The sequence below is a fragment of the Bombus pyrosoma genome, linkage group LG5 (assembly GCF_014825855.1).
Source record: "Bombus pyrosoma isolate SC7728 linkage group LG5, ASM1482585v1, whole genome shotgun sequence".
Lineage (NCBI taxonomy): Eukaryota > Metazoa > Arthropoda > Insecta > Hymenoptera > Apidae > Bombus > Bombus pyrosoma.
In genome coordinates this window covers 302,509-327,706 of record NC_057774.1, presented here as the reverse complement: position 1 = coordinate 327,706, position 25,198 = coordinate 302,509, and the positions used below count along the sequence as shown (strand labels likewise).

The window sequence follows — 25,198 nt, the reverse complement described above, 5'->3', positions numbered from 1 at the left end:
ATTTAATTGATCTGTTTACTGCAAGTTACATATACAATAAAGAATACTATATGTTACAATGTTTATAAAATTATATAAAAATGAATGTAAAACTCGATAGCTAAATACAAAAATGTTTACTATTCATTAATTACAATATTTCTTATCATTAACCATCATTGATTTACAATATTTCAAGACTATACAACTTCGGTATTCACAGTATTCTTTAAAATTCAAATTTCGAATGTAATAAGGGAGGTAAATAAATCTGATACGACTGTTTCCAAATTTTTTATTAAAATTCACTTTTGTGTAACATACTAATACAGTCTTAAAAACACTACGTTGCTTCTAATTTAATAATACGCAAACGTATTAAACGTATTACAGGGTATTGATGATACCCAGATGGTTCAAATGAAGTGGAGATGATTCTACATGAAAAAACAAGTCGAGAATATCGAGTAAAGGTTTTTCATCCTCGAGAAATTCAAATTTAATCAAATTTAAAAATGGCATTTGTGAATTTGGCCACCAGTACCAACTGGTAATTGAACTAAACAATTAGCAGAAGGTTATCTTAGATGCGAAAATAAGTGAAAAATGTTGAATAAAATTTTTCCGTTTAAGGCCTTGTTTTCAAGAAAATAGTTTGATACACGCACGCTTGGTTAATTTTCAATTTTTATTTTCTCAAAAATGGAACGTCCTATGATAAAATTTTATGTTACATATTTTACTTACTTTTACCGGTACAATAATTTGTCATCTATTATTCAATTCAATCCAGTTCAAAATTAACAAAGTTCAAGTATACTTGATAAATATTCAATCTTCAATTTCTCGAAAACGAAGCCTTAAATGAAAAAAATTTCATTCTATGTACCTCATTCTATATATTTTGTTCTTATTATTTTATAAAGAATAACCCCACTTTGTCTGTATCATCAATACTGGAACACCCTGTACATTTAATTATACGTTAAATAATGAAATTATTCCTATTCAAGTTATAGTCCAAATTAAGTATCTAGTACAAATACATTTCAATTGATTGGCAAATATATTTATCAATAATTGCATTAATTTATACTATTTAAACTTTTAGAGGAAGACCATCGTCGCTCATAAATATTCCCTCTCTTTCTTTCGTTGATACAGGCCATTGCGATTGGTGCGTAACTTGTGACGTAAGTGAACGACGGTTCCACCCGTGGTCCGTGGTCCTCTTTTATTTCTTCAGATCCTCGGTGAAAACGAAATCTCCCGGGTATCATGCTAGTCACACTGCCTGTTTGAGATTGAGCTTCCTACGTCATCCGTACTATCGCTCTCGATGATAAGAACTGCTTTTTGTCAACGAAATTCTGTGAGCGACCACTACCACGACCACGACCACGACCACTCTCCACTTTCAATCGGTGAGTATGTCTTCTGCTGAATTTCCGGTTGGCTGTCATTCCAAAATTTTACCAACTACCTGAAAAATACGACTTGCCAATACCAATTTAACTATTCACATTTGTATTGTTTTACGTTTTTTTACTATTTATTGTTAACATTAACATTGATCGGTAGACTTCTGTCAAGATATTTGAAGAAATTGAATTTTCGAAGATTCGTGATTAAAGATCTTTCTTTGATTGAAAAGCCGTTTTCCATGAAATGTAAGCGGCTGAAAATAATAGCGAGATAGTCTGTGAAGGAAGTTCTTGAAGTATTTTTTATAAATTAAAATCTAACCTTTCTAGTATATAGTTTCAGGTGGTATGGTCGTTACCTAACCTACTTTATTGCTTCTTCCATATTTAACGTTTAATTGTTTATGTATGTAGATATTCATCGTTTAATGCTCAACTGATAATACTTAACTGATGCGTATATAATCGATAGATTATTGATTCCCGTGCTTAAAATATCGCTTATAGCTTCTTTAGAGATATATACCTACTTATTTTCTTATTAATATTTTACTTTCCATTCATATATTTGCTCGTGAGGCGATATTACGTTGTCTGTTAACATTGTCATTTACGGTGAAATAAAATTATACAGATTTAGACATATTAATTTCATCACGGGATATTGTTATGTATGTATACGTATACATATGGTGTCATATGTATATGCGTTTTTAGTTATCTACAATAAGATTTAGCGAATATGTATCTGTGCATAATGCAATTCTTATTGTGCAGATATCAACTCGTTATATAATGATTCCTTTATCTTTTTTATTATACTACTAACGTTCAAGGTTGAACGATAATATTCAGAGATGCAGAAACTCAAATTAGTCTATAATACAAATTGTTTTCCGTCCTTCAAAAACGTTACTATTAGACTGCGGATATTTATGGAAATTAATATTTCTATAAACATTATTAAAGGAATGGAATCTAAATAGAAATTGTTTTATCTATTAAGTATTATAACAAGTATTCTATTTTAGATATTTTATATATTTTCGCATTTCATGTGCATCCTGAATATTTTTGCACCTTTCAATTTCCCATAAATATATAAAAATCCGCAGTTTAGTGATTATTTAAAATAATGTGAAAAGAGTTTATATGATTGAAATGAATTGAAATGAAAGGATTTATATGATTGAATTATAATATTTGTGTGAAACTGCAAAGTGTGAGAAGTTCTAAAATATGTAGTTAGTAAATCAATCGCAGGGTTGTACGCAAATTGAAATTTCCTTGAAATTTCATGGAGTTTGAAATATGAAACCATTATTACTTTAGTTGCCAAAGTTGCCAACATATTTAGGGCAAACATGACGAGCAGAAATTGTTAGTAAAATTAGTACATTTGTGACACCAATTTGTGTACTTTCACTTTATAACATAGGCTTTAATCGTGTAGGTAATTTAAGAAAAAAAGAAAAAGAAAGAGAGAGAGAACGAAAAGAAAAAAATCTCGATTTATGTATTCAGTGAAACCGACCTCGTAGAGTTCGTCGCGATGACGGAATTCGTTGAAGAGAAATCGATCGACACTTGTGTCGAAACCCCTCGAATTGTAACGCATCGAAAATCGCTGAAAACGTTGAAAGGCTTGAGTAGGATTATTTTACAACTTGCTGATTGCTCGACTTTCGTCTAAGCGTAAAGAATGAAACTTGAAGAAAAAAATTTAAAAGGAAACCTTATTCACGTACATGGTTAAGGATGTCCCAGCAATCGTGGTACAGTCGACAATAATGCTGGTTCTATGTGAAAAAACAAATTAAGAATATAGTATAAAGTTTTTTCATATGACGCTTCGTTTCCAAGAAAATCGAGTTTGAAAATTTGTCAAATATACTTAAACTTGACTAATCGCAGGTTAGATATGTGTAAACAATCAGCAGATGATTATTCTATGTATACGAGAAAATAAGATAAAAATGCAAGTTAAGAACTGATCTAGTATACGCGCACAATAAATTTTCAAATTTATTTTTCTTGAGAACAAAATATTTTATGAATAAATTTTATTGTATATTTTCGACTTCTTTCTTCGCGTAGAATCATCCTATTGTCGATTGTACCACGATTGCTGGGACACCCAGCATGTTTTTATATATGTATACTGAATTTAAATAAACGTTTTTAAAAGTCATGCAATGTTAAAGTTATTGTTTCTTCATGTATTATCACCTTTTTTTTTTATTTAGAAAACTTAACTGAGATTTTTAATCAATATAACAGAGAAAGTGTAATTTGCCATACATATTTACTAGTTTCTCATAATATTCGAATGGTCGTTGCTAGTCAAACTGATGGTTACGACGCGACGTCTGCTGGAAGCTCTGGCTTTCGTAAGAAATCAATGATGTGTCCAGGTCATATTTCTCGCCGAGAAATGGTAGTTGAAAGTGGCAATGTTGCCAATATAAGAAGGACCACTTGCATCCATAGTTGTGCACATGTTATTATACATATGCGTGTAAGTTGTATGTACAGAAAACTTTTCGTAATCCTTAGAACCTAATGACGAACAGATACTTTCCATATGCTTATTTATATTACAATATTATTTTAATACTTAATTGTATCCACCAAAATGAAAATATAACTTTGCCATTACGTACATTGATTACTGTTAATTGAAAGTTTATATAAGATACAGTATATGTGTATGCAAATCTAGATTTGCAAGATCAAAAAGTTTCTTATTTTATTTTAAGTTTTTATAAGAAGATAATTACCAACGAAAAATTGCATAATGAAAAACAATATTTTATTAAAAGAAATATTTACTTACATGTAATGAATATTGAATAAAAATAAAAATAGAATCAGTGATGAGGAAATTAAGATATATGATCCACTTTAGAATAATTCCTGTTCAAAACATTTTCAAATTTTCGCATTAATTTTTTACTGCTTTAAAAATATAATCCACTGTCTCTATCCAAAAATAATTATAATACATAGAATGTAATTATGTTGCATAATTTTGTATACAATAACAAGCGTATATAATCATTATCGTATATTTACCACATGTAATTTTGTAACAGGGAGGAAATTATAAATTATAGTTTCAATGGAAAAGGACAGCGTGAAAAAAGTTCCAGATCAATTTAAGTAAGTAATCCGTTCGATGCAAAAAATCATAACTAACAAATATATTTGATTTTCACCATAACGATGTTATGTCATAAGCGTGTACAAATTTACGCTTAATCAACAATTAATAAATTACCAGTATGTGTGTGTGTGTGTGTGTGTGTGGGTGGGTGGGTGGGTGCGTGCGTGCGTGTGTACATATATATACATATATATATATGTCCCAAATAAATTTTAGACTTCTTCCAAAAATTATAAATGGCGGGATCGCAGGTATCATCGGTGTCTCTGTGGTATTCCCACTGGACTTGGTTAAAACACGATTACAGAATCAAGTTATTGGCCCTAGTGGCGAACGAATGTACAAATCAATGTAAGTAATTATACACATTGAGTCAACTTGTACAAAATAAAATGTAATGGTTTTTCTAATTAATCATAAAAATTATATATTTCAGGTTTGATTGCTTTAAGAAGACTTACAATGCTGAAGGCTACTTTGGCATGTATAAAGGATCTGGTGTGAACATTCTTTTAATCACACCAGAAAAGGCAATCAAACTCACTGCCAACGATACATTTCGTTATTACTTATCTACAGGGCCTGGGTATGTTATTCTTCCAATAACAATTAAGTATTATGTAAAGATGTGCATACTATTAATACATCTATAATCTATATTGATTGATCGATATTGATACCGACATTAATATTCATATCTCGATATAATGTCGATGTAGGGTATATTCATGACTATATATACATGTATGCATGTATATATATATATATATATATATATATATATAGTATTAATTTTGATAATTATACAGAGATAACAATGTTGGTGGTTAAAGTACAACTAATAGCAGTGGTAGTTAAAATCTATCAATTTTCTGCACAGACAGAAACTGCCACTAGAACGTGAAATGCTTGCCGGTGGATTAGCTGGAGCATGTCAAATTATCGTCACAACACCGATGGAACTACTGAAAATCCAAATGCAAGATGCTGGACGAGTAGCGGCAGCAGCAAAGGAAGGTAAATTTTGTAAAATATTCGCAATTAATTAGAAACCAAATTATTTACAAAAACAATTAAGCTAAAATGATTTTTAAACATTGAACGAGCACAAGGCAGGAATTATTAATAATTTGAAAGTAATTCTTTCACAGAGCACGTAAAATATTTTACATTCTATTTACGTTAACGTATATCACAAATTTCTCAAGTACATTCACTGAAACGTGGAATGAATTGCGATCTAGATTTGGATTCGGGAAATTTGAATTCTTTCGATTCGTGCTTTTTACAGCTACATGACGTCCGCGATAGCCGATAAAAATTTCAGGACGGGAAGATTTAATTGCAGACAGATGGCAACGTATCAAATATGGATCGGTAAACGGTTTGAGAGGATTGCGTTTGTTTCAAGATTAGAATAGAAATTTTTTATTGTTAACGCACTCTCCAGGATTAAATTTTGATTTTTGAAACTTTGCCTTGTTCTACAAATGTTTTCCTTGAGGAAGAAATTTAATACTTTTTACAAAATAGATATATTTTTAAAATTTTTCTACTTCCTAACATAAAAAATCGTGTTTCTTCACAAGTATTGTTCTTCTCTTAAAAAGAAATTATTAATTAATCCGTCTACTCCAACCTGGTGTTTTTCACGATTAAGTTTCTCTTGCCCAATTTTTAAGATTTAATTCTTTCTGTTATGCCTGATTTATCGAGGTGTGTCTTCCTCCTTCGTATCAAAGGTTCTCTTTGTGTGTACTGGTTATTCACTTTTTACGACATAAAATATAAAACTAACAGCTGACTGGAATTCATTAACAAATTCGTTGCTACTGGCACATAACGTTGCATAGATTTAATTATCGTCGTAATATTGCTGACGTAATCATTGCAGTTTGCTTTTGTGCAGTCTGATGAAAAGAACGACAAATGAAACAGTATGGCCGTATTTTAATAGCAGCGAATGCGTTAGTTATGTTTATGATTTTGGTAGCGTTATTTATATAAAAAAATACTATATTCAAAATTCCGTTATACATAAAATGAGCATAACATAATTTTAGTTAAGAATTACGATAATTATAATTTCGATATTTTTCAAATTCCTAGCATATTTGAAATTTAAAATTAAAATTTCTTAAACGTACAATTCTTTCTTAAACATACAACATTTCTAAGATTTAAGTTCTCAATTACAAAGACCACTAATTAAAATAAATTGATGGGACAATTAATAGCAAAATATCGATGATAATCATTACTTATTATTTATCTGATAGGATTAATTAATGGCGTGTAAATACAAATAATTATTACAGCTGGGAAAGTTGTACCAAAGGTGTCGGCTTTATCATTAACGAAAGATTTATTGCGGAAAAGAGGCATTTTGGGACTTTATCAAGGTACTGGTGCAACAGCGCTTAGAGATGTCACATTTTCTATTATTTACTTCCCACTATTCGCTAGACTGAACGATATTGGGCCAAAGAGAGAGGATGGTTCCTGTAAGTTTCAATCTCATTCTGAAAATTTATTTATAGTTCAAAGATTTAATTAACATTTTTTGTTTCATCGGCTAGCCGTATTTTGGTGTTCGTTTTTGTCTGGTTGTACCGCTGGCTCTATAGCTGCATTATCAGTGAATCCGTTTGACGTAGTCAAAACAAGATTGCAAGTAATCAAAAAGGCACCCGGTGAACCAACATACGATGGTGTACTGGACTGCATAACGTGAGTGTGACATTCGTATAAAATTATAATCATCTTAATTATCCCGTTGACATAATAATTTTTTCACGCCAATGTTTCTTGTGTACGTTATCTTTCCTCAAACAAAAAATTATTGTGGTTGACCAAAAATATCCAGTTCTGAATGTGTTGAAAATATCGTAATTTTGAATAACTGAAAATCAAATTAATAAGAAACGGATATAATGTTTCAGATTGTATGACAGATAACTATACCAATGGGTTAATGCCAATGCGTTAATAAAAAAGATAATAAAAAAAAATTAATATTTTTGATAATTTTAGAAAATTGTGTAAAAATACTGAAATAGTATAATTGCTATTTATCTATTTTGTAGTAAAACATTGAAGAACGAAGGTCCAACTGCATTCTTCAAAGGTGGAGCGTGTAGAATGATCGTGATAGCACCCCTTTTCGGGATTGCACAAACCATTTACTACCTCGGCGTCGCAGAATGCCTATTGGGTCTTAAGTGAACATCGCCCTCTTCTTCTTCTGTGTCGTCTTAGAATACTCTGGGATTAAACTGACAATAACTGGCGCGTAATAGATGTATGTTCGCTTAATATGGTTCGCTAGTTGCTGAGTAAGTGAGTTGTTCTTTTCTTAATTACTTGAGAACCTTGGTTATCGGATGCGTGCAAAGTGTATTCAATGTTTATTTGATAAATTATCGGCGTACAGAAGTGTCTTTTTTATTTTTGATATTTATGTATTATTACAATAGTTCTTTTAATTGCAATTACTTTTAATTTTTTTTTTTAAGATTTCATAGTGCAATAAAGCTTTCAAAATAAAATGGAGTTGTAAATAAAATGAAAACCTCCCTACGGCTTAAAACTCAACAAAATATGAAAAATTACACAGCATTTCAATAGTAATATGATTTTAAGTTTGATACATGCCTCACCGAATTAAATTATAAGATAGAATTTGAGTATAATAGAAGCAGAGAAGAAAAATTCAATGTAATTAGGCAGTTAATCTCATGAATTTATTTCTACGTATTTTTATAATTGTCTCTTCAGATAATCAAGGTTCTGGTGAGCTATTGCGAAGGCTAGGTCACTGTTTATAAATGATAACGTTGATTTTGACTTAATATTATTATTGAATGAGAATGAAATTCATGATTTGCGATCGAGTTCGCTTATTTTCACTATTGACGAACTAATTATAAATCTTAGGATTCTATTATTCCCATCTTACCTATCCCTCATATGAATTACTTCTTGAACAACCAGTGTTTCCAACTTTCTTTATTTACTTTTTTATTTCACATTTTAGTTTTTTATAACATTTACAATAAGTTATTAAGGTATCTGCAAAGTAAGATAGACAATTATTTTTACATCTTATTTTTATTTTATATATAAATGGAACGCGAATAAGTTTGCGGAAAAATTTATAAACATAAAGTATTACATACCTAAGCACGTATTATACATCATATCGTTAATAAATATCGTGAAAAAATCGACTAAATTATTTATGTTGTATATATTATGTTGTAATGATGGGAACACTGGTATAGTCTACCGTGATAACAAGAGCTTACATTTTGTAAGAGATTACATAATTCCATTTGTAAATTCTAGTTAATGCTGTCGTCAGATCATTGCTATATCTTTAAGAATCAAATAATAGGAAATAACTCTTAATTGGTATGATTATAAAATATAAAAATCATGCATTAAGGAATGCATAGTTTTGTTGTATTTTAAATTTGTAAATTGATGTTTTGTTTTAATGTATGTTTTAAATTAAAATTTAACATATTGTTATTCTATGTTCTGTTAACATATTATATGATTATCATAAAGATAGCTAACTTATTAAAGAACCTCAAGTCGTTTTAATTTAGAAAATGCTGTTTGAAATATTTCTATACTTATTTCTCTTTTACAATTATTTATCTTCAGATGTATTCATAGATTTGTATTTAAAATATTTATTAAATATCATAGCAATTAAGAGTTAAATTGTTCTTCCGTTTTCCTTCTTAGGAAATTTTGTGGAGAGATACTAGAAAAAATTTCCCAAATATGGGGATTTATTGTCAATTTTACTAGTAAAAGAAATTCTAGATATATAATACAAATATTCATGTTATCGATGTATATTGACATTGTATAGAAGTAAATCTTAGCAGTTCTTTAGAAATATTCCTAAGGAAATTTATTTTTTTGCATAAGCTGTTCAAGCACAAATTTCTCTCCCATAAAAGAAAGGGGAAATGTGATTTTGTTTTATTAGTACAATTTTTATTAAAAATGTTATTTAACGGTTGTTTTTTGCAAGGACTTTATTATGTTTTTTCTTTTTTTTTATTAAAATCGTATATACAAAGTGAAAGTGAAAAAAGGATGAGATAGATTCAATTTCCTAGTTATCTATTAATCCTTCTTGTGAGATCTTCTTTCTCATTATGTATATTCGTTGTCATTTATAGGTTTATCATGACATCCAAATATTCGTGTTCTCTATCATTAATGTCAAGTTAGCAAGACTAATAATTCTAATCTTTCCTTTTTCATTAAAAAAATGATAAATCTTTGAACTTGTTAACTGTAATAACAAAAAGATTTTCTGTATTAGTTTTTTTTAAGATGACTGACAGTTTGAATGCTGTAATATGTGAAAGAAGATATGAATGAGACGTAACAAATTTAAGTTTTACCTCGCGTTGTAATGGTGTACAGGTTTGCGATAAAGTTCAAAAGCGCTTCCCCTCTGTTCCCTGCTTCCAGCGAGATCTAATCCACTCGGTTCTCGATTATGTCCTGGACTCGTTGGGAAACTTTGCCCAGGTGCATTGTGTCCATTGTTGACAACGTATCCGTTGTGATTAACACTGTTTCTATTATGTGAAAGACCGAGGCTTAACTGACTGGCACTATTACTATGACTATGAGTCGACATTGGTGGGCTACAATGCGCATGCGTATGACTCAAACTGTGATTGTGCGCAGGCGTAGATAGGTGACTTAAATTGTGGTGTGAACTTCCGAGATTTGAATCATGTCGATTTGGTGGTGGTATGTTGTAATAATACTGTCCACTATTTCGTTGGACATTATTGATACCTTCTACCTAAAATCAAAATTTCTTATTTTAATGTTTTTTCTTATTTTTATATATGAGAATAGCCTTTCGTAAAAATACTTCACTTACATGAGAAGTAGCAATGGAATAACTCTTTGAATGTTGATGAGTATTATTTACTTCATTTCCATTATTTTCTGTTTGAGTCAAATTCATTTGTGGTGGCCTATAGTTTTTTGGTTTCGGAGGAGGTATTGGCTTGTAGGATCCTCCAGGTTTATTTTGCGGTAACGTTATCGACTTGTAATCAGTTGTGCGGCTACAATATACGAAGCAACATATTCTAGCGTACAGAAGTGTGATAGGTACTGGATAAATAATAATAAAGATCATGAAAAACGAAAATAAGGTATTTAAGGCGAGAAATATTTAATCTATAAAATAAAAGCTAGGAATCAAATATAAAATAAATGAATAGTCTTAATAATAGCAGCCTTAATAACAGTGTAGTGCATTCAAATTCCAAAATGAAATTTTTTAAGAATAATTGTATGATCTTTTGTATAGTAAATAATGATTAAAATTATGAATAATGTCCGTGTATCTAACTATATCTATGAAATATAGGATAATAAAAGGTATAATGAAATGAATTCAGACTAGCGTATCTCGACTAGAAATATAGATTCTACAGGCTCTCCTCAATGGTCGAGGTTTTCGTGCCATCATTCTAGAATGCAAAGACGAACAGTAAACAAATATAGCTTAAGAATTCGAACATTTTCACATATGAGCTTTTCTCTGTAGAATTACGAACTATGCGTTTAATTAAATCTTGATCCCACCAATAATAAAAACATACCTGTATTTGGCATAATCAGTTCGTGGTTGGGAATCATGATTTGGAATTGGTTGCGCAGTTGATCTAGTGAATCTGTAAGGATCGTGTGGTCTTGCCGGTCCACCACTGCTTTTTAAGTCGTCTGGGACATTGGGACCCAATCGACCGGTTGATGTACTTAAACCCGATACTCCATAACTGGTATTTCCATTTGTATTATTATAGGAATCATAAGAAGACATGCTATCGTAGCTTCCCTATGAACACGTAGTAAAACATTAAAATCAGTACAATAATTTTTACTAAATTATTGTTTAATGATAATCCAATGTGGCAGTCTATTAATAATATAATGACATTAAGCCATCTTTACCGCTTTTGGTTGGGCTCTTTCAAGCGATGATGTGGTATTAGCTTTATGAGGTGTTGCATTTATATAATTTGCAACGTCCAATACCGAGTCTGTCTTATTTAGCAACCGTTCTTGTGCAGACCTTCCGATAGTGTTTCTTTGCTGTTGACTACTCGGCTTTGCATTACGATCCACTCTTGGTGGTAAATCAGGAGGACTATGATGAGAAGAAGATCGTGGCTCGAATGAACCACCTAAATATTCTGGTGATCCTGATTGATTGCTAACTTGCCCTGATAATGAAAATCCGTATTTTCCATCTCCCATTCCCCCTTGTGATCTTCTTTTTGGTTGTTCGAAGGATTGCTAGAGAAAGATAGATAGAGTACTTCAGATTTTATTTATGATGATTAAAATATCTAATATTATATCTATAGTATAATTATAAATTCATTAATTCATAAAGAATTTATACTCAATTCAGGATTATTCAATATTTTCATTATTTTATAAAAGTAATCATTATTTGATTAATATAATTGAATTTTTCACCTGGTAAGTGGTCGAATATGGAGGAGGTGCAGCAATGTCGTCTTGTGTAGCGATGCTTGGATCAGAGCTGCTTTTCAATCTAGACGGTGCACCCAAAGCACCCGGCAAAACTGGTGCCGGACTAAGTTCCAAGTCACTCTCCGGAGAGGAAGCATAGGAGAGGCGAGAAGTCATCGGGAATAGGAAGTCATCCGAGAGTGCTTCTTCCGGCTATCATCGCAGGACACAGAGGACAATACATTACAGAGGTTTATGCTCTATTCAACCCTTTCAGACCTTTACACTTATAATATCATAAAGCATTCATCATACATCATCATTGAATAAAGAATTGTTCAGTTCGTTAAAAAATAATCAGACGTTCCAATGAAATTAACTATAAACTGTAAACAAAGTTGGGGTAAAAATATTGTATTGCGGCAATGATGTCTGAAAGGGTTAAAATACAAACGAAAAACAAATACTTGCCATTCGGTTAAGCTTAATTTCTGAAATTCAGTTAAGATAGTTTAAAGATTACAGAGCAAATTAGAATTAAATTGATTTATGCGTAAATATGAAATAAAATGTTTCTAATTAAAAAGTATTTTTACATTTCAATCATTTTTTAGTTTGTCCGAGAACAATGAAGTGTTCGATAATTACTCAGCTTAGAAGGACTCGCATGACAAAGTCAAGACAAAATATACCATAAAACATTCTGTTAGTTTTGCAAGATGCAGGATGAATGGTGATAAAAATTCCTATAAGACGGTTTTAATTATATATTTCAATATATTATATGTATATATATATTTATTTATTTATTCGACAATATACTCTTAATTCTTGCCCCAAATTGCATTTCTAATCATGCAACTTGAAATTTGCAGAGAATCCTTCTGATTATTTTTTGATAAAAAGTTTTTTTTTTAAATATAATTAGCATTACCCTGACAGCACTTTAAGTTTGTACATACTCATTTTTTATTAGAAAAACAAAATTATTTCAATACTGTACTTCTGTAGTTTCTTTCAAAAGGTGGTGCAGTATAACATATATATTTAATTTTGTCAATAATAAAGTAAGAAGTTTTTAGAGTTACATTAATTAATTATATCATTCAACGAAATTATGAACGAAATTTGTTCATTCGTCGTAACGTCATAATTTAGATACATGTTTTTAATAAGTAAAGTAGAAAATTACAAAATATTCTTTTTTCCACTCTGACTAGCTTCCAAATACATAGTTACAAAAGTTTCAATAATATACTGTGAGATTATTTCATTTGAACTTACAATGATTTCCGCTAAAGCTATGAACATTCAGCCATGCAAATTAAATTGAACATAAGATATAAGGTGCCTCGAATATCTTAAAATATAACAATGCCAACACGTCGTCTTTAATATAGAACTATATTAAGAAATCTTTCACGGATTATGATAATAAATTCGATTTGATTGAACAATACATTTAAATATATTTTAATTGTAAAACTAAATTGCACTTAATGTGCAAAACTAAATTTTTTATTTAGAAATTTGAAAGAAGTTCAAGATTTTTGTTAATACGTAAAATAAAATATTTCAAATGTTCAAGAGAATAGTAACATAGACAATTCTTTTAAAGGCGATAATCAAGACACCTAACTAGGAAAAGCGGGATTTAAATATAGCCGAAAAATTGCTCACGGACAACATCAGAAGTTAAAGACGGATAAGAAGGTAATGAAAATAACTTGTCCGTGTGATATGTGTTATTTTCGTTTACGTCGTGATATATGGTTTCCTTCAAAATCGGGGGTACAGGAGGAGGAGGTAATTCGCAAGGGTTAGCGGACGAATAACATGGCTCCCACGTCATGTGTCGACCATATGACGGCTATAATAAATTATTATAAAATAGCTTCACCAACGGAATTCCATTCACTCTCATCAGTAGGGATTTCGTCATTCGTACGATGTTGAAATTTAAATATTCCTATTTTACTTTTATGCAAATAAGGATTTTATCTGATCTTTCATCTATTGATGTAAAAATTAGATTACAAATTAAAATAAGTAATTTGAGAGAAAATTACTTTAATCAGTCTTGATTATTTTAATTAGTTGTTTAAAACCAGGCCGTGCTATTTGTTGTATCGAGCAAAAAAAAAAAAGAAAAAAAAAAGAAAAAACGTTAGAAAACGTAAAAACATTCTTACCTTAGTTTGACTCATCCAAAGTAGTCCTTGTTGTTGTCGGTCGATCAGTTCTCTTAATTTTCGATACCAAGCTTCCGGTGTGGTTAATGTAATCACCGCGCTGAAGATATGGCCCCAAATTTTATCTAATTTTTGACATTGCTCCAGAAGTTTTTTACTACTTTTATGCGCCGATCTGAAATCAAAATTCGAGATTGTCTAATTATGTGTCTGAAAAACACGTAATATATAGTATATATGTGTATGAAAAATAACATCAATATATTTGTATAGATACTTGTATAGATACTTACTTAGGAATTCCGGCACGCATCTCCTTGACAATTTGTTTCGTTTCAGCTTTCAGAAAAATGACTATAGGATAGAATTGCGCGTAATTCAATCGATCCACTGCGTTTGGAGTGATGTCCAATAAAGCATGTTTTCCTCGATCCATTACTTCTCTGATAGCACTAAGTCGAATGATACCAGATGACTTTGTATTCTTTCCAATATTATCATCTAACTGATTTTCCATTTCTATGAATGAACAACTGACGTTTAGAGTATTTTTCAATTAATTTTAACGTGAATTAAAAAAATTTTGCTACTCACGTGGAGACGTGAATTTATCAGGAAAGTCTTTCAACAACTTTTCTCTAGCTAGGTCTGCAACAGGACCAAATAATACTACAGGCCTCACAAATCCTGGGTGCCTTAAGATTACTCTTTCATACGCTGGGAATTTGCTAACACTGTCTGAAAATACTACATCATCCCAATGATCCTAAAAATGATAAACAATAAAAAAATATATAACATTATGATAACTGATTATACGAATAAATTATGCCAGGAGTTTTATTAAGTAGATAAAAAGAAACATACTCTGCCAAGAGATTTAGAACGTCTATGACTGTTTCGTCTTCTCCTAAAGAAACTACCTCTGCTTTCACTGGCACTCATTTCCTTCTTGGTTGCATTGAATTGCGCTGTTGCTAGTTCTTCGGCTCGTGCTTTATTTGGAATTATTCCTTTTTGTACTTCCTGATTATTCCTACCAATACGAAATACCTGCCACGAACCGACAACACCGTTGTGCAGCGTGTCTACAACGTGAAATACATCTCCGCTACGAAAACTCATTTCACCTTTTTGCGGTTGTTCGTAATGGAAATGAGTTCTGCAATATGACACGAGGTTTCTCGTTAAATATACATCTTTAAATGTATATCGATTTAAATTATATATTACTTCTTTAAAATTCTATTTAAATGTTAATTAGTGCGTACTTTATGTGAAAAGAATCGCCCTTTCCAGATGCTACTACTTGATCGTATTCCTGTCGTCGGTGTTGAACGATCAAGTCAATTTGTTCTTGGAGGCTAAGTAAGAAAAGGACAGCCTCTTCTCTTGTTACTCCTTTCATGTCCATATCGTTTATCTATGATAACATATATCAGAGTTGTACATGCTTTTATACACAATATCAATTTTGTTTATTTTAAAACGAGATCGATGAAACATTTTACTTTTAAAATTTTATCTCCAGGTTGTAAACCCTGAAGCGATGCCGGGCTTCCTGCTTGAACGGCTGTCACGAAAACACCAGTTTCGTTTCCGCCACTTAATCTAACGCCCACCGATCCCTCTTTTTGGAAAGTAATAAATCGAGGATCGGGCCTAAAAATTAATCGATATTAATTATGCGATAAATCTTTCATAATAGTTGATGGTAATGGTAATAAAAGATAAATCTTACATTGGAAGCTTATTCCTAGATAAATCTTCATCGTACAATTGTCTCCTTGTGCTATAATAATCTAAAAGAGAATATAGACATTCCACTTCCAATTGATTGACATTTCAATTTTTAATTATTATATTGTAATATATTTAATTCATGTATAAGTATTCACTTGCAAGTATTTCGAAATAAACAAAATACGTTTTACTATTCTTTCTTTAATTCTAACAAAACTTCATAACATTGTTCGTTTTACGAGATGTTTTATGAGATTTCGTATTTTTGAAAATCATAAATAGAGTTCTGTAGAAATCATACCTTCTGGTCTAGGAGGCGGTGGCCTGGGAGGGTCTACCGTAGGTGTTGCAGGAAGATCTAATTGACTGAGAGATACATCCATCAATGGCCCTCTTGCACGACCTCTAGGAACAAGATTGCTCTTGTCCTCTATCGGTTGCCTCGTTGGAGGTGGAACGTACAAGTTCTGGCTACTGTAACTCGTCCCAGAAAGATATTCACCAGTTTCACTCTTTGCCTGTTGTTGAACATGACAGCAGGAGTTGTCTCGAGTTACCACGATCGACAATCTATCTTTGCATTGATCCATCAATTTCTTAGCTTCCTTTAAGCTCATGTTATCCGTAGCCACGCTGCCGATTCGTGTTAAAACGTCTCCCGGTTTTACCCCTGTGTTATCTCGAGTTACTTCTTTCACGTAAAGACGACACCCAAGAACAATTCCGAAATCTGTAGAAAAATATATTTAGATCGATCGATAAATGAAAGTTTATAAAAAAGGTAATTAAATTTAATTCTTAAATTCCAAATGTTGATTATAATATTTTAGAATTTAAGAAAATTTCAATTTAGTCACCAGTGTCTTTAGATCAGTGTTATTGAAAGATATTATTGATAAAAAAAATGTTTTATCTACCATCTTTTTTATTATTTCTCGTTAAAGTCAACCGATGACTCTGAAGAGTGGAATTTCCTATACTTCCAGAAGTATTCGACGAAGCTCTACGCTTAACAACTAAAAGAACTGTCGATCCGGAATCCCTGAGAACACGAATTGCTGCTCCATAATCGGCGCCCTCTAACGATATTCCATTGGCAGATATTATGCGATCATTTACTCTAGAAAATGATAATTTCGCGTGTTGGCATTACAACAAATATTTTTAATTTCTATACTGTTCATTGCTGTCTGGTAAAAGTCAATCAATTTTGAATCACCATCTTATGTAAATATCGATATATTAAATATTTTAGATATTAGAGTACTAAAATAAAATAAGAAACGACAATTATATAAAATTAATAAATATATTCATTATATATATATTTATATATAATGAATATATTTGTGTACATATATATATGTGAATATATTTGTGTATAATGTGTACACACACGCGCGCGCGCACACACACACACACACACACACACACACAAAATCTCCATAAATGTTCTTACTGCAATTTTCCTTCGGCTGGTCCAGCTTTCAAGACATCAGAAATCGCGATAGCAGGATCGCCATTAGTGAAATGGGGATTATCCCGACCACCAGAAACAGCAATACCAAATCCGTAACCCGGAACTCTGGTAACAGTAACATGATGAACCTCCCATCCTCTGTCGCCGTTCTGAAAAATTTTCGTATAAAAATAAATTAGAAAAAACTCAGTGTATTTTAATCTACAATGAGAAACTCGTTATCGTGCTTTTATATCTTATTCGTTTTACGATAACGAATTGTACATTGTTTCGAGAATACCATAGGCATATCGAAGAATCTTTCCCTTTTTTCTTTCCTTCCCCCGCCTCCACCCTATAAAATTTCAATGAATTTAGTTCCTCGTGAATAGATAGCGAGAAATCGAAAAAAAGAGAAAAAGAAAGAAACAAGCGGAGTAAGTACATAATTGGATGAAAATTCTAGGGGTTCGCGTTAACAAGATTCTTCTTCTACTTAACACACATTTAACTCGAACCAAATCCAGGTTTTATTTCGAATTCATAACGTGGTTCAGTGTAACAAAACCCAGGTTTTACATAAATTGTAATATTCAATTTAATTTTCAACAAAATTTTGTTTTAAAGCATTTGTGTAAAAATCCTTGTATTTATCGTAGAATCTTAGTAATAATAATTATAATGACAAGAAATATTTTCAAATTTTTTATTTATCTCTCTAAAACAAAGACAACGATATTTTTAAAACACTTTCATTTATTCGTGCATGATTGTTAATTCGCACCTGTGCATCGGTTCCAACGGAAGTATTGTGAAGAATACCGTGTGTCGTCGAAGACGAATTTGGGGGGTTACCCGAATTTCCGACACCCACGTTGTTATCGTTTCTATCCATTCTCGTGCCCTGAGAAACTTCGTCTTGAAAATTCGGTGTCTTTCCGTTTAACACCTCTGAACAACCATCTTGATTACACGTGCATTCTTTCTTATCCATATACTCTTTCTTTAAGCTAAAGCTGCATCATTGTTCTACAAATCTTATATCAAAAATGTTTACGTGCCTAAACTCGCCTCAATTTGAACACATTTTATCATCGTTTTTACTCTTATCCATGCAACAATGGAAATCAATATACATGTTGCATTTAGTAAATAAATTCTTTCAGCCAAGAAAATTGCATTTAAAAATGTTCATTTTGGAAAATTTTCTTTCACGATATGCTCACGAAGCTTCTTCTTTTCGTGCAAATTTTCTCCTTAAAGATTCGATTAAACTTTTCTAATTGCTTCGCGTATATTTCTTTCTCCGTCTTTCTTCGTAAAATTTGCCTTATGGAAAAATTCCTTCCACAGATTTCAACAACTAAATTTTCCTAAACACTTATTTTTGGATTCTGTCGCTATTGAAATCTATTTTCCTTTGATCTTGAATCTCTTAATTTTTTCCCTTCTACCAATTTGAACTTTATTTTTAAAAGGTTGGTCATAAATTAATTAGCATTTCTAGTTAGCTACACAAATAGCGGGGGTATGCGTCTTCTCGGAGGAATTTTCCGACGCATAGGCGTCCCAACTGTCCCAAGCAGTGGCGTGAAAACAGCCAATCCCACGTGCATCCCAGATATATCTAACGTGGCTTTTTGCGTTTTTTCTTTTCTTTTTTTCTTTCCCTCTTATTCTACGAGATACTCTCTCTCTCTCTCTCTCTCTCTCTGTCCTATTGTACGAGTATTCTGCGATATTCTACGCTCTATACCATAGAATCGCACGACCTCATTTCCAATAAAAGAGTTTCCCCAATTGCGTTGCGTACCGTGCACGATGAGCGCAACACGCGGACAATTCAAAGCAACGCGTAGTTATGGAATTCCATTTTCCTTTCGGGCGATCAGACCTTCACTTTCCTCATCGTTCTAATTCCATATTTTACACACCAACGTTTCTTCGTTGATCTTGAACGTTTCGTCTTGACTAACCGAATTCGATCTCAACAACTAATCGCCTTTTCTTTTTTCTTTCTTTTTTGTTTCATACGTCCCAAATTGTTTTATACACATTCAACGATATACGTTTCTATCATTTCAAAATATTGTTCATATTTGAAGCTTGTTTTATAGCGTTCGAAGATTTTGGTATTTGGTTTCGTGTTAACAATTAAATTTTTTCTTTCGGCATAAATTGATTACGTTTCCTTTTTGGTTTTGGTTTCACTGAAAATTTTGTTGTTTAGAAGAGGTTAGAATCGCAAGATTCCCTTCTTGATTTTCTTGATATTTTCATTGGAAACACGTATTCCGTTCTCTCTTCAGCAATTTCATCGGCGGTCTTTCATAAAAATCACACAAAGGGACTTCTAATCTATTTACTTAGCTTTTTCGCACGTTTGCTGACTGCACTGCAAGTCTATATCTTTCACCAGTGTCCATTATCTTCTATCACACAACGCTGTAAATTTATAAAATTCATATATAAAACAAGGGAACACGCGCATTTCACATTAGAAATTTTAAAAACAAAATTTGTTATCGTGAATTTTCATTCCTCTCGTTTCTCTCAATTTTCAATTTCGTCGAAAAAAAAAGAATAAAACTTCTCATTAAAAATAGGAGCTACTTTCCCTAAATCGTACAGTATAGGATGATTTGATTAATTTTACCTTATTAATTTTATATTATTCTAAATTTACTTTTAGTTTCAATTTATAAATAATATACGCTAAACTTTTAATCAGATATATTTTATCGTAAATTATCATATTTTTTCATGGAAATATCAAATTGCTTAGAGATTCGTAAAAAGCTAAAATATCAAGGTTGTATCGAACACCACTTGTTGCTCGGAAAAACGAGGAACGAGGTTGGGAGATTCTATATTGAAGGAGTTCCGGTGCTTCTACTACCATTAAAACTTCCATTTTCCAAACTCGATTTACAAAGGAGAAGTTCGAACTGCTATAAACGTACAGATTCTTGGCAAACGAGAACCTTTGAGGGAAAAGGTATCTTGCTGCATTCGAAAAATCAGTACCACGTTGTCAACGGAGAACGAATTCCAATCATCCGAGTCACCCTCGGCCAATGAAAAGAACGACTCTATGAGAAAAAATTTTCAGAAAGCAAGGAAGCACCGCAACTTCCGCATCGTTCACTCCACCAATAATGTTTTATTAGAAATTCACTCGACGAGATTTCTCAAACCACTATAAACATTCATCTACTCTTTAATTAACATTGACTTACTACAAGTTACCATTCGATTGATTATCTATATTAGAGAATCGAAGAAATGCGAAAGATTTGTTTCAGAGCGTTGTAGAAAAATTAGTAGAATAATTGTTTAAAATTCCTTAATAATTATAGAATAAAGTAAATAAGAAACAAGAAACGAGTTGCATTAGAAAATAAACTTTAGGTTTTATGGTTAATATTCTTATTTTACTACAAAAGTTTTGTGCTACAAAAACCTCGTGAGATAATCTACGATATATTTATAGAGAATACAACGAAATACGTATATTCATAAATAATATAGGAAAAACGAAACTGAGAAACTCTATCTGTTTTTGCGTCAGACAATAAGATAAGAATCTTTCGAAATAATTTTGGGGACAGAAATGAAACAAACCGTAACATTCGGTGTGGGAAAGATCCGAAATAAAACATCTCACAATTCTAGCCAGACGAATCGCTGTCCGCCGAAAAAGGGAAGCTCAGAAATCCCACGGTGTGTTTTAGACCAGAAAATCCAAGATCCACCTATCGGTACTTGAAATTGCAGCGGCACAATTTTTGTTACATATCCAACGATGTTCCATGCATAGAATGTACACTTAAAAGCTTTACCAGCAACACTTGCACGATCACTGAGTTCACTTCAGACCACTCGAAACGGAGACGAAAGTCGGTATATACACGAGCAAAAGTTGTAGCAGCTTAGGGCGGCTGTACGCATATCGGGAAGTCGAGAAATTCTTGGGCCGAAGATCGGCTCGTATAGTTTGGAGCGTGGCTTGGCTAAAGCAGGCGGCAGGTCGACGCAAATCGGATGAGAAACGGGCTTGGCGGCTGCGGGGAAGAGTACGAAGCCTGTTTGAGTGAACGTGTCGCGGACAGTGGGAAATGGTAGGGGCACCACGGACCTACGCTAGAGGACCCGGAGAATAGTAGGGGCGCACAGCATGCGTGTGCCTGCGCACCGGTTTTCGGCTTCACTAGTGATGGGCCCGATCTCGAGGCATCAACATGTAACTAGTATTTGGATTTATCGTTTTAATAGCAAATATAGATCATGGATTTTTACGTAAATTCATATTTTCTTAGAATATAATTTAAAATGTAGGACCTCGGTAGAAAATTGTTTCACCTACCAACTATTATAGGAAGCATTGTATTTTGGATATTCTATGTGCTTTTTCATTTTAGTGTATTTCTAAGAAAGACAGGTGTATCTGTAAAAAAAATGTGAAGTTTCGTTCCCACCCTAACCTTAATTCAAATTCTTCAGACTAAAGATTTTTAAGTACAAACGATACATAATGTTTTAATATTTTGTATTATACATGATCTTTTAGTAGCGAACTGTTAACAAACACCTAAGTTACTAGAAACATCGTAAAGTAAGCGTTCATATATGTATATTGATTATTGATTATTTCACCATATGTTCGAATGGTATCGTTATGTTTGTAGAAAGTTATAATGAAAGACATCAACAGTATGATACTTACCTCTTAAGTGGTAGCGAATGTACGTACATAATACTCATACGTACACATAATATATATACACTGCAGAGCCAAAATACGTGTATCAAGTTTAATTCGATTTAAACATTTGTGTCCACATTCTATATCTCCGCATATCATATGTTATTGTGTTACACACAATTACTTACGAACAATTCTAACCTAAAGTATTAATGTTTATACTAGTTCAATGAATTAGAAGAAAGGTGGTCTTAGTTATTTGCCGATTTTAAGATATCAAAGGCTGAGACACTGTGCAGAACAAGAAAAGATTTAAAAAGTTAATTGAATTAAAATATGAAATACTGTCACATTCTAGTTGTTTTTAATGATAGTTCAGTTTCCATCAATGCAATATAATGTAACGAATTAGCTTGTAACATCTTAGACAATAGTATTTTAGATTATTTTCACAAAGTTTTCGATTATTTCGAAATTATTCACTTTGTTTGTTATGAATAAATATAATAACAATTACCTTAACAAATATGGTAGTGATACAACTGATTTTTACTTAGTTTGGAACACCCGTTATGTGAAAGTCACATCTGGACTTGAAGCACGTGCGCGTATACGACGATAAAGGCACGTATTATAAGCAGACCAGTACGAGATGCTGAAAGTAGCCAAATTGGCGTATCAACAAAACAAGCAGTGTGTAAGCACATCTAATTCTGTTCCATTTTAATCAATCCTTTAGTCTCTCGATCAGTTATTCTTTTTAGTGTCATAGATTATATTATCTGATATTACGATATTGAATCAAGATGTTTAATTCGTTTGTTCTTAATTCAATTAAGAAGTATATAAATTATTATATTCAAGTGCATTTCACATCAGGTGTATGCTTTATGATTGCTCGATGGTCGGTAATTATTGTACCACGAAAAATAGGTATCTTTGGGATTTAATCTGTATTGCGTTTATTTTGTGCAGCGTCAAATCTAATTCTACTACCTGCGAATCCAGAAGAAAGCTAGAACGGGGGACACAAAAGAGTGATACCTGAGCCAGAAAGACACATTCCAGCTGCTTGTGAGGTGTGTCATATTCCAGCTAAACTGGCGCTTTTCCTTACGTATGTCCTTAGCGATCGCTTTAAGCCTCAAGTCAATTGGGATAATATTTTTGTAACGGGAATCTCGCTTTTAATTACTATTCATCAGAAAATATATAAATAAATAAATAATAAAAATATATAAATATAAATATATAAATATATAAATATATAAATAAATATATAAATAATATTTATAAATATCATTTGCCTTAAATTAATGATAATATTACGTTATAAATATATATTATAATACTAATATTATAATTGATATACGTTTAATACTAAAATATTTGTTACATTTTTAACATTTTTTTATGATACCCCTATGGTAAATCTATAGTTAAGTTAATTTCGACTTAAAATTATACAAGATCTAGTTACTGTAAGATAATACTTTGTGTTATGTTAGATAATAACATTTACTTGAATAAATGCACTTTGCTTACCTTACGTCTTCTTCTGTCTCTTCCATATTGATTTCCAGCTAAAAGAAAATTATCTTGAGGTACGTAGTTCCTTCTTTTTTGTGTACTTTTTTTTAAATCATGCCGTTTCTTCTTTTTCTTCCCATGGTGAAACAATTTACTGAATATCCTCATCTTAATTAATAGTCGATATTGACGTTTTCTTACTAGCGATCTCCGTCGGTAACTACATTAAGAAATAAAAGAATAAAACAATATTTATTTGCATTTACATAACTAACTTAACAATATTCTTATTATTTATGACATACAAATTATAATTCTAACAACGTTTAATATTTACTAAACCGATCTGTACACAAAGTCTTATTTGAAACAGTATATATTAAAGGATACAAAGATAATATTATTTGAGTAAATATTCCATTTAAAATAACAATATTTAATAATCCTTTAATAGAAATTCAACACCGACGTCAATTATGATAATAGAACTTTATCTTCGTGTCTGAAATCTTTTTAGAGTTATTTAAAATAACTTCGTCGCGTTATGAACTTGCAACTAACTATTACTATTGCTATTTGCATGCATTAACGTCAATTAGTATAATTCCAGACGTTGAACGTAAATTTGTAGACATTATACATCGATGAGATGCTATAATTTTCAGACAAATTACATAAGAATTCAGTATTTTGAGTAGCAAAATTTAATAAATTTAACAAGGGATATACTCTTCTTGTGTTTCATAAGTCACTTCCTTCACTTTTCACTATTAGGACACACCATTCGAGAGGAAAGAAGAGAATCGATCACAAACGATTACCGTGCTTCGAGAAAAGCTTGATGAAACTAACTTCTAACGATCAAGCCGGGGAAATATTCGGTTAGAGGAACGGTGAACACTAATTTGCGGAAGAACAGTGAAAAGTGAGCGGAGGGACGATTCGAAATGTGGGCGGTTTCATAACCTGGCTTATCGTAGCGGGTGTTGCTGATACCAGATGAGTCGTTGGAATTCTTTCGACGAACGATCGATCTATCGACCATACGAAGCCTCAAATTCACGCACTGCTTTCGTATTCTCCAAATTATGACGCGTTTTGTCCTGTATTCGTTAAATGAGAAAACACACACAAAATTAAAATAAATAGACAAATCGAAGAATGGTGTTAGTTTGCGAAAAAGTCTAAAAACTAAATTAAGAAGTAGAACCGGTGGATTTATAGTATTATTTAAAAAAAAGTTGAAATTAACATGGTCTACTTTTAATTATTATATTGACTCTATTGAACTTCTGCCATTAAGTCTGAGAGAATATATCCTGAAGAATAAAACAGCGTAAGTATGTATACCTTTAGATTGCGCGTAGACCGCAGTAACAGCTGCGTAGGATAGTTTTTGTAAGATGATGCTGCAATTGGAAGATTACATTTCGTTTTCAACAAGAAGACCGCTAGAAATGCTAT

General features: G+C 31.8%; 2 protein-coding genes across 11 annotated transcripts; one reads left to right on the top strand and one right to left on the bottom strand.

Annotated features, from left to right (window-relative positions):
• The first annotated feature begins 275 nt into the window (after positions 1-275).
• Positions 276-23,501, top strand: LOC122567842 (mitochondrial glutamate carrier 1-like). 4 transcript variants are annotated; one of them, XR_006316914.1, is made up of 11 exons: positions 279-1,403; positions 4,499-4,565; positions 4,786-4,920; positions 5,006-5,155; positions 5,450-5,586; positions 6,888-7,073; positions 7,149-7,299; positions 7,656-7,904; positions 12,117-12,356; positions 22,762-22,901; positions 23,180-23,501. XR_006316914.1 is itself a non-coding variant. In XM_043726918.1 (8 exons), exons 2-8 carry the CDS (start codon positions 4,525-4,527, stop codon positions 7,525-7,527), a joined length of 816 nt encoding a protein of 271 aa, XP_043582853.1. In that variant the 5' UTR covers positions 276-1,403; positions 4,499-4,524; the 3' UTR covers positions 7,528-7,631. The 4 variants fall into 4 exon arrangements, 2 of the variants coding, with proteins under 2 accessions (XP_043582853.1, XP_043582852.1); XR_006316915.1 differs by lacking the exon at positions 12,117-12,356 and having other exon boundaries at positions 23,180-23,498; XM_043726918.1 differs by lacking the exons at positions 7,656-7,904; positions 12,117-12,356; positions 22,762-22,901; positions 23,180-23,501 and adding an exon at positions 7,512-7,631 and having other exon boundaries at positions 276-1,403.
• On the bottom strand, positions 9,606-24,937 carry LOC122567838 (tight junction protein ZO-1). Of its 7 annotated transcripts, none has more exons than XM_043726905.1 (18): positions 24,464-24,937; positions 23,750-23,954; positions 17,500-17,669; positions 16,958-17,160; positions 16,342-16,770; positions 16,039-16,099; positions 15,809-15,959; positions 15,569-15,720; positions 15,165-15,459; positions 14,892-15,063; positions 14,591-14,816; positions 14,298-14,472; positions 12,109-12,318; positions 11,578-11,922; positions 11,226-11,461; positions 10,493-10,682; positions 9,999-10,411; positions 9,606-9,886 (listed from the first exon to the last, which is right to left on the bottom strand). In XM_043726905.1, exons 2-18 carry the CDS (start codon positions 23,900-23,902, stop codon positions 9,883-9,885), a joined length of 3,585 nt encoding a protein of 1,194 aa, XP_043582840.1. In that variant the 5' UTR covers positions 23,903-23,954; positions 24,464-24,937; the 3' UTR covers positions 9,606-9,882. The 7 variants fall into 7 exon arrangements, with proteins under 7 accessions (XP_043582840.1, XP_043582843.1, XP_043582842.1 ...); XM_043726908.1 differs by having other exon boundaries at positions 24,701-24,837; XM_043726907.1 differs by having other exon boundaries at positions 24,556-24,825.
• Positions 24,938-25,198: the final 261 nt, after the last annotated feature.

Excerpts from the sequence above, each read along its gene's own strand:
- LOC122567842 (XM_043726917.1), top strand. The coding sequence starts at position 4,525 with ATGGAAAAGGACAGCGTGAAAAAAGTTCCAGATCAATTTAA. Across the intron at positions 4,921-5,005 it reads GAACGAATGTACAAATCAAT|GTTTGATTGCTTTAAGAAGA; the intron begins GTAAGTAATTAT and ends TATATATTTCAG. Across the intron at positions 7,074-7,148 it reads AAAGAGAGAGGATGGTTCCT|CCGTATTTTGGTGTTCGTTT; the intron begins GTAAGTTTCAAT and ends TTCATCGGCTAG.
- LOC122567838 (XM_043726904.1), bottom strand. The coding sequence starts at position 18,493 with ATGGATAAGAAAGAATGCACGTGTAATCAAGATGGTTGTTCAGAGGTG. Across the intron at positions 15,460-15,568 it reads GGCGATTCTTTTCACATAAA|AACTCATTTCCATTACGAAC; the intron begins GTACGCACTAAT and ends GTCATATTGCAG. Across the intron at positions 11,923-12,108 it reads CATATTCGACCACTTACCAG|CAATCCTTCGAACAACCAAA; the intron begins GTGAAAAATTCA and ends ATCTTTCTCTAG.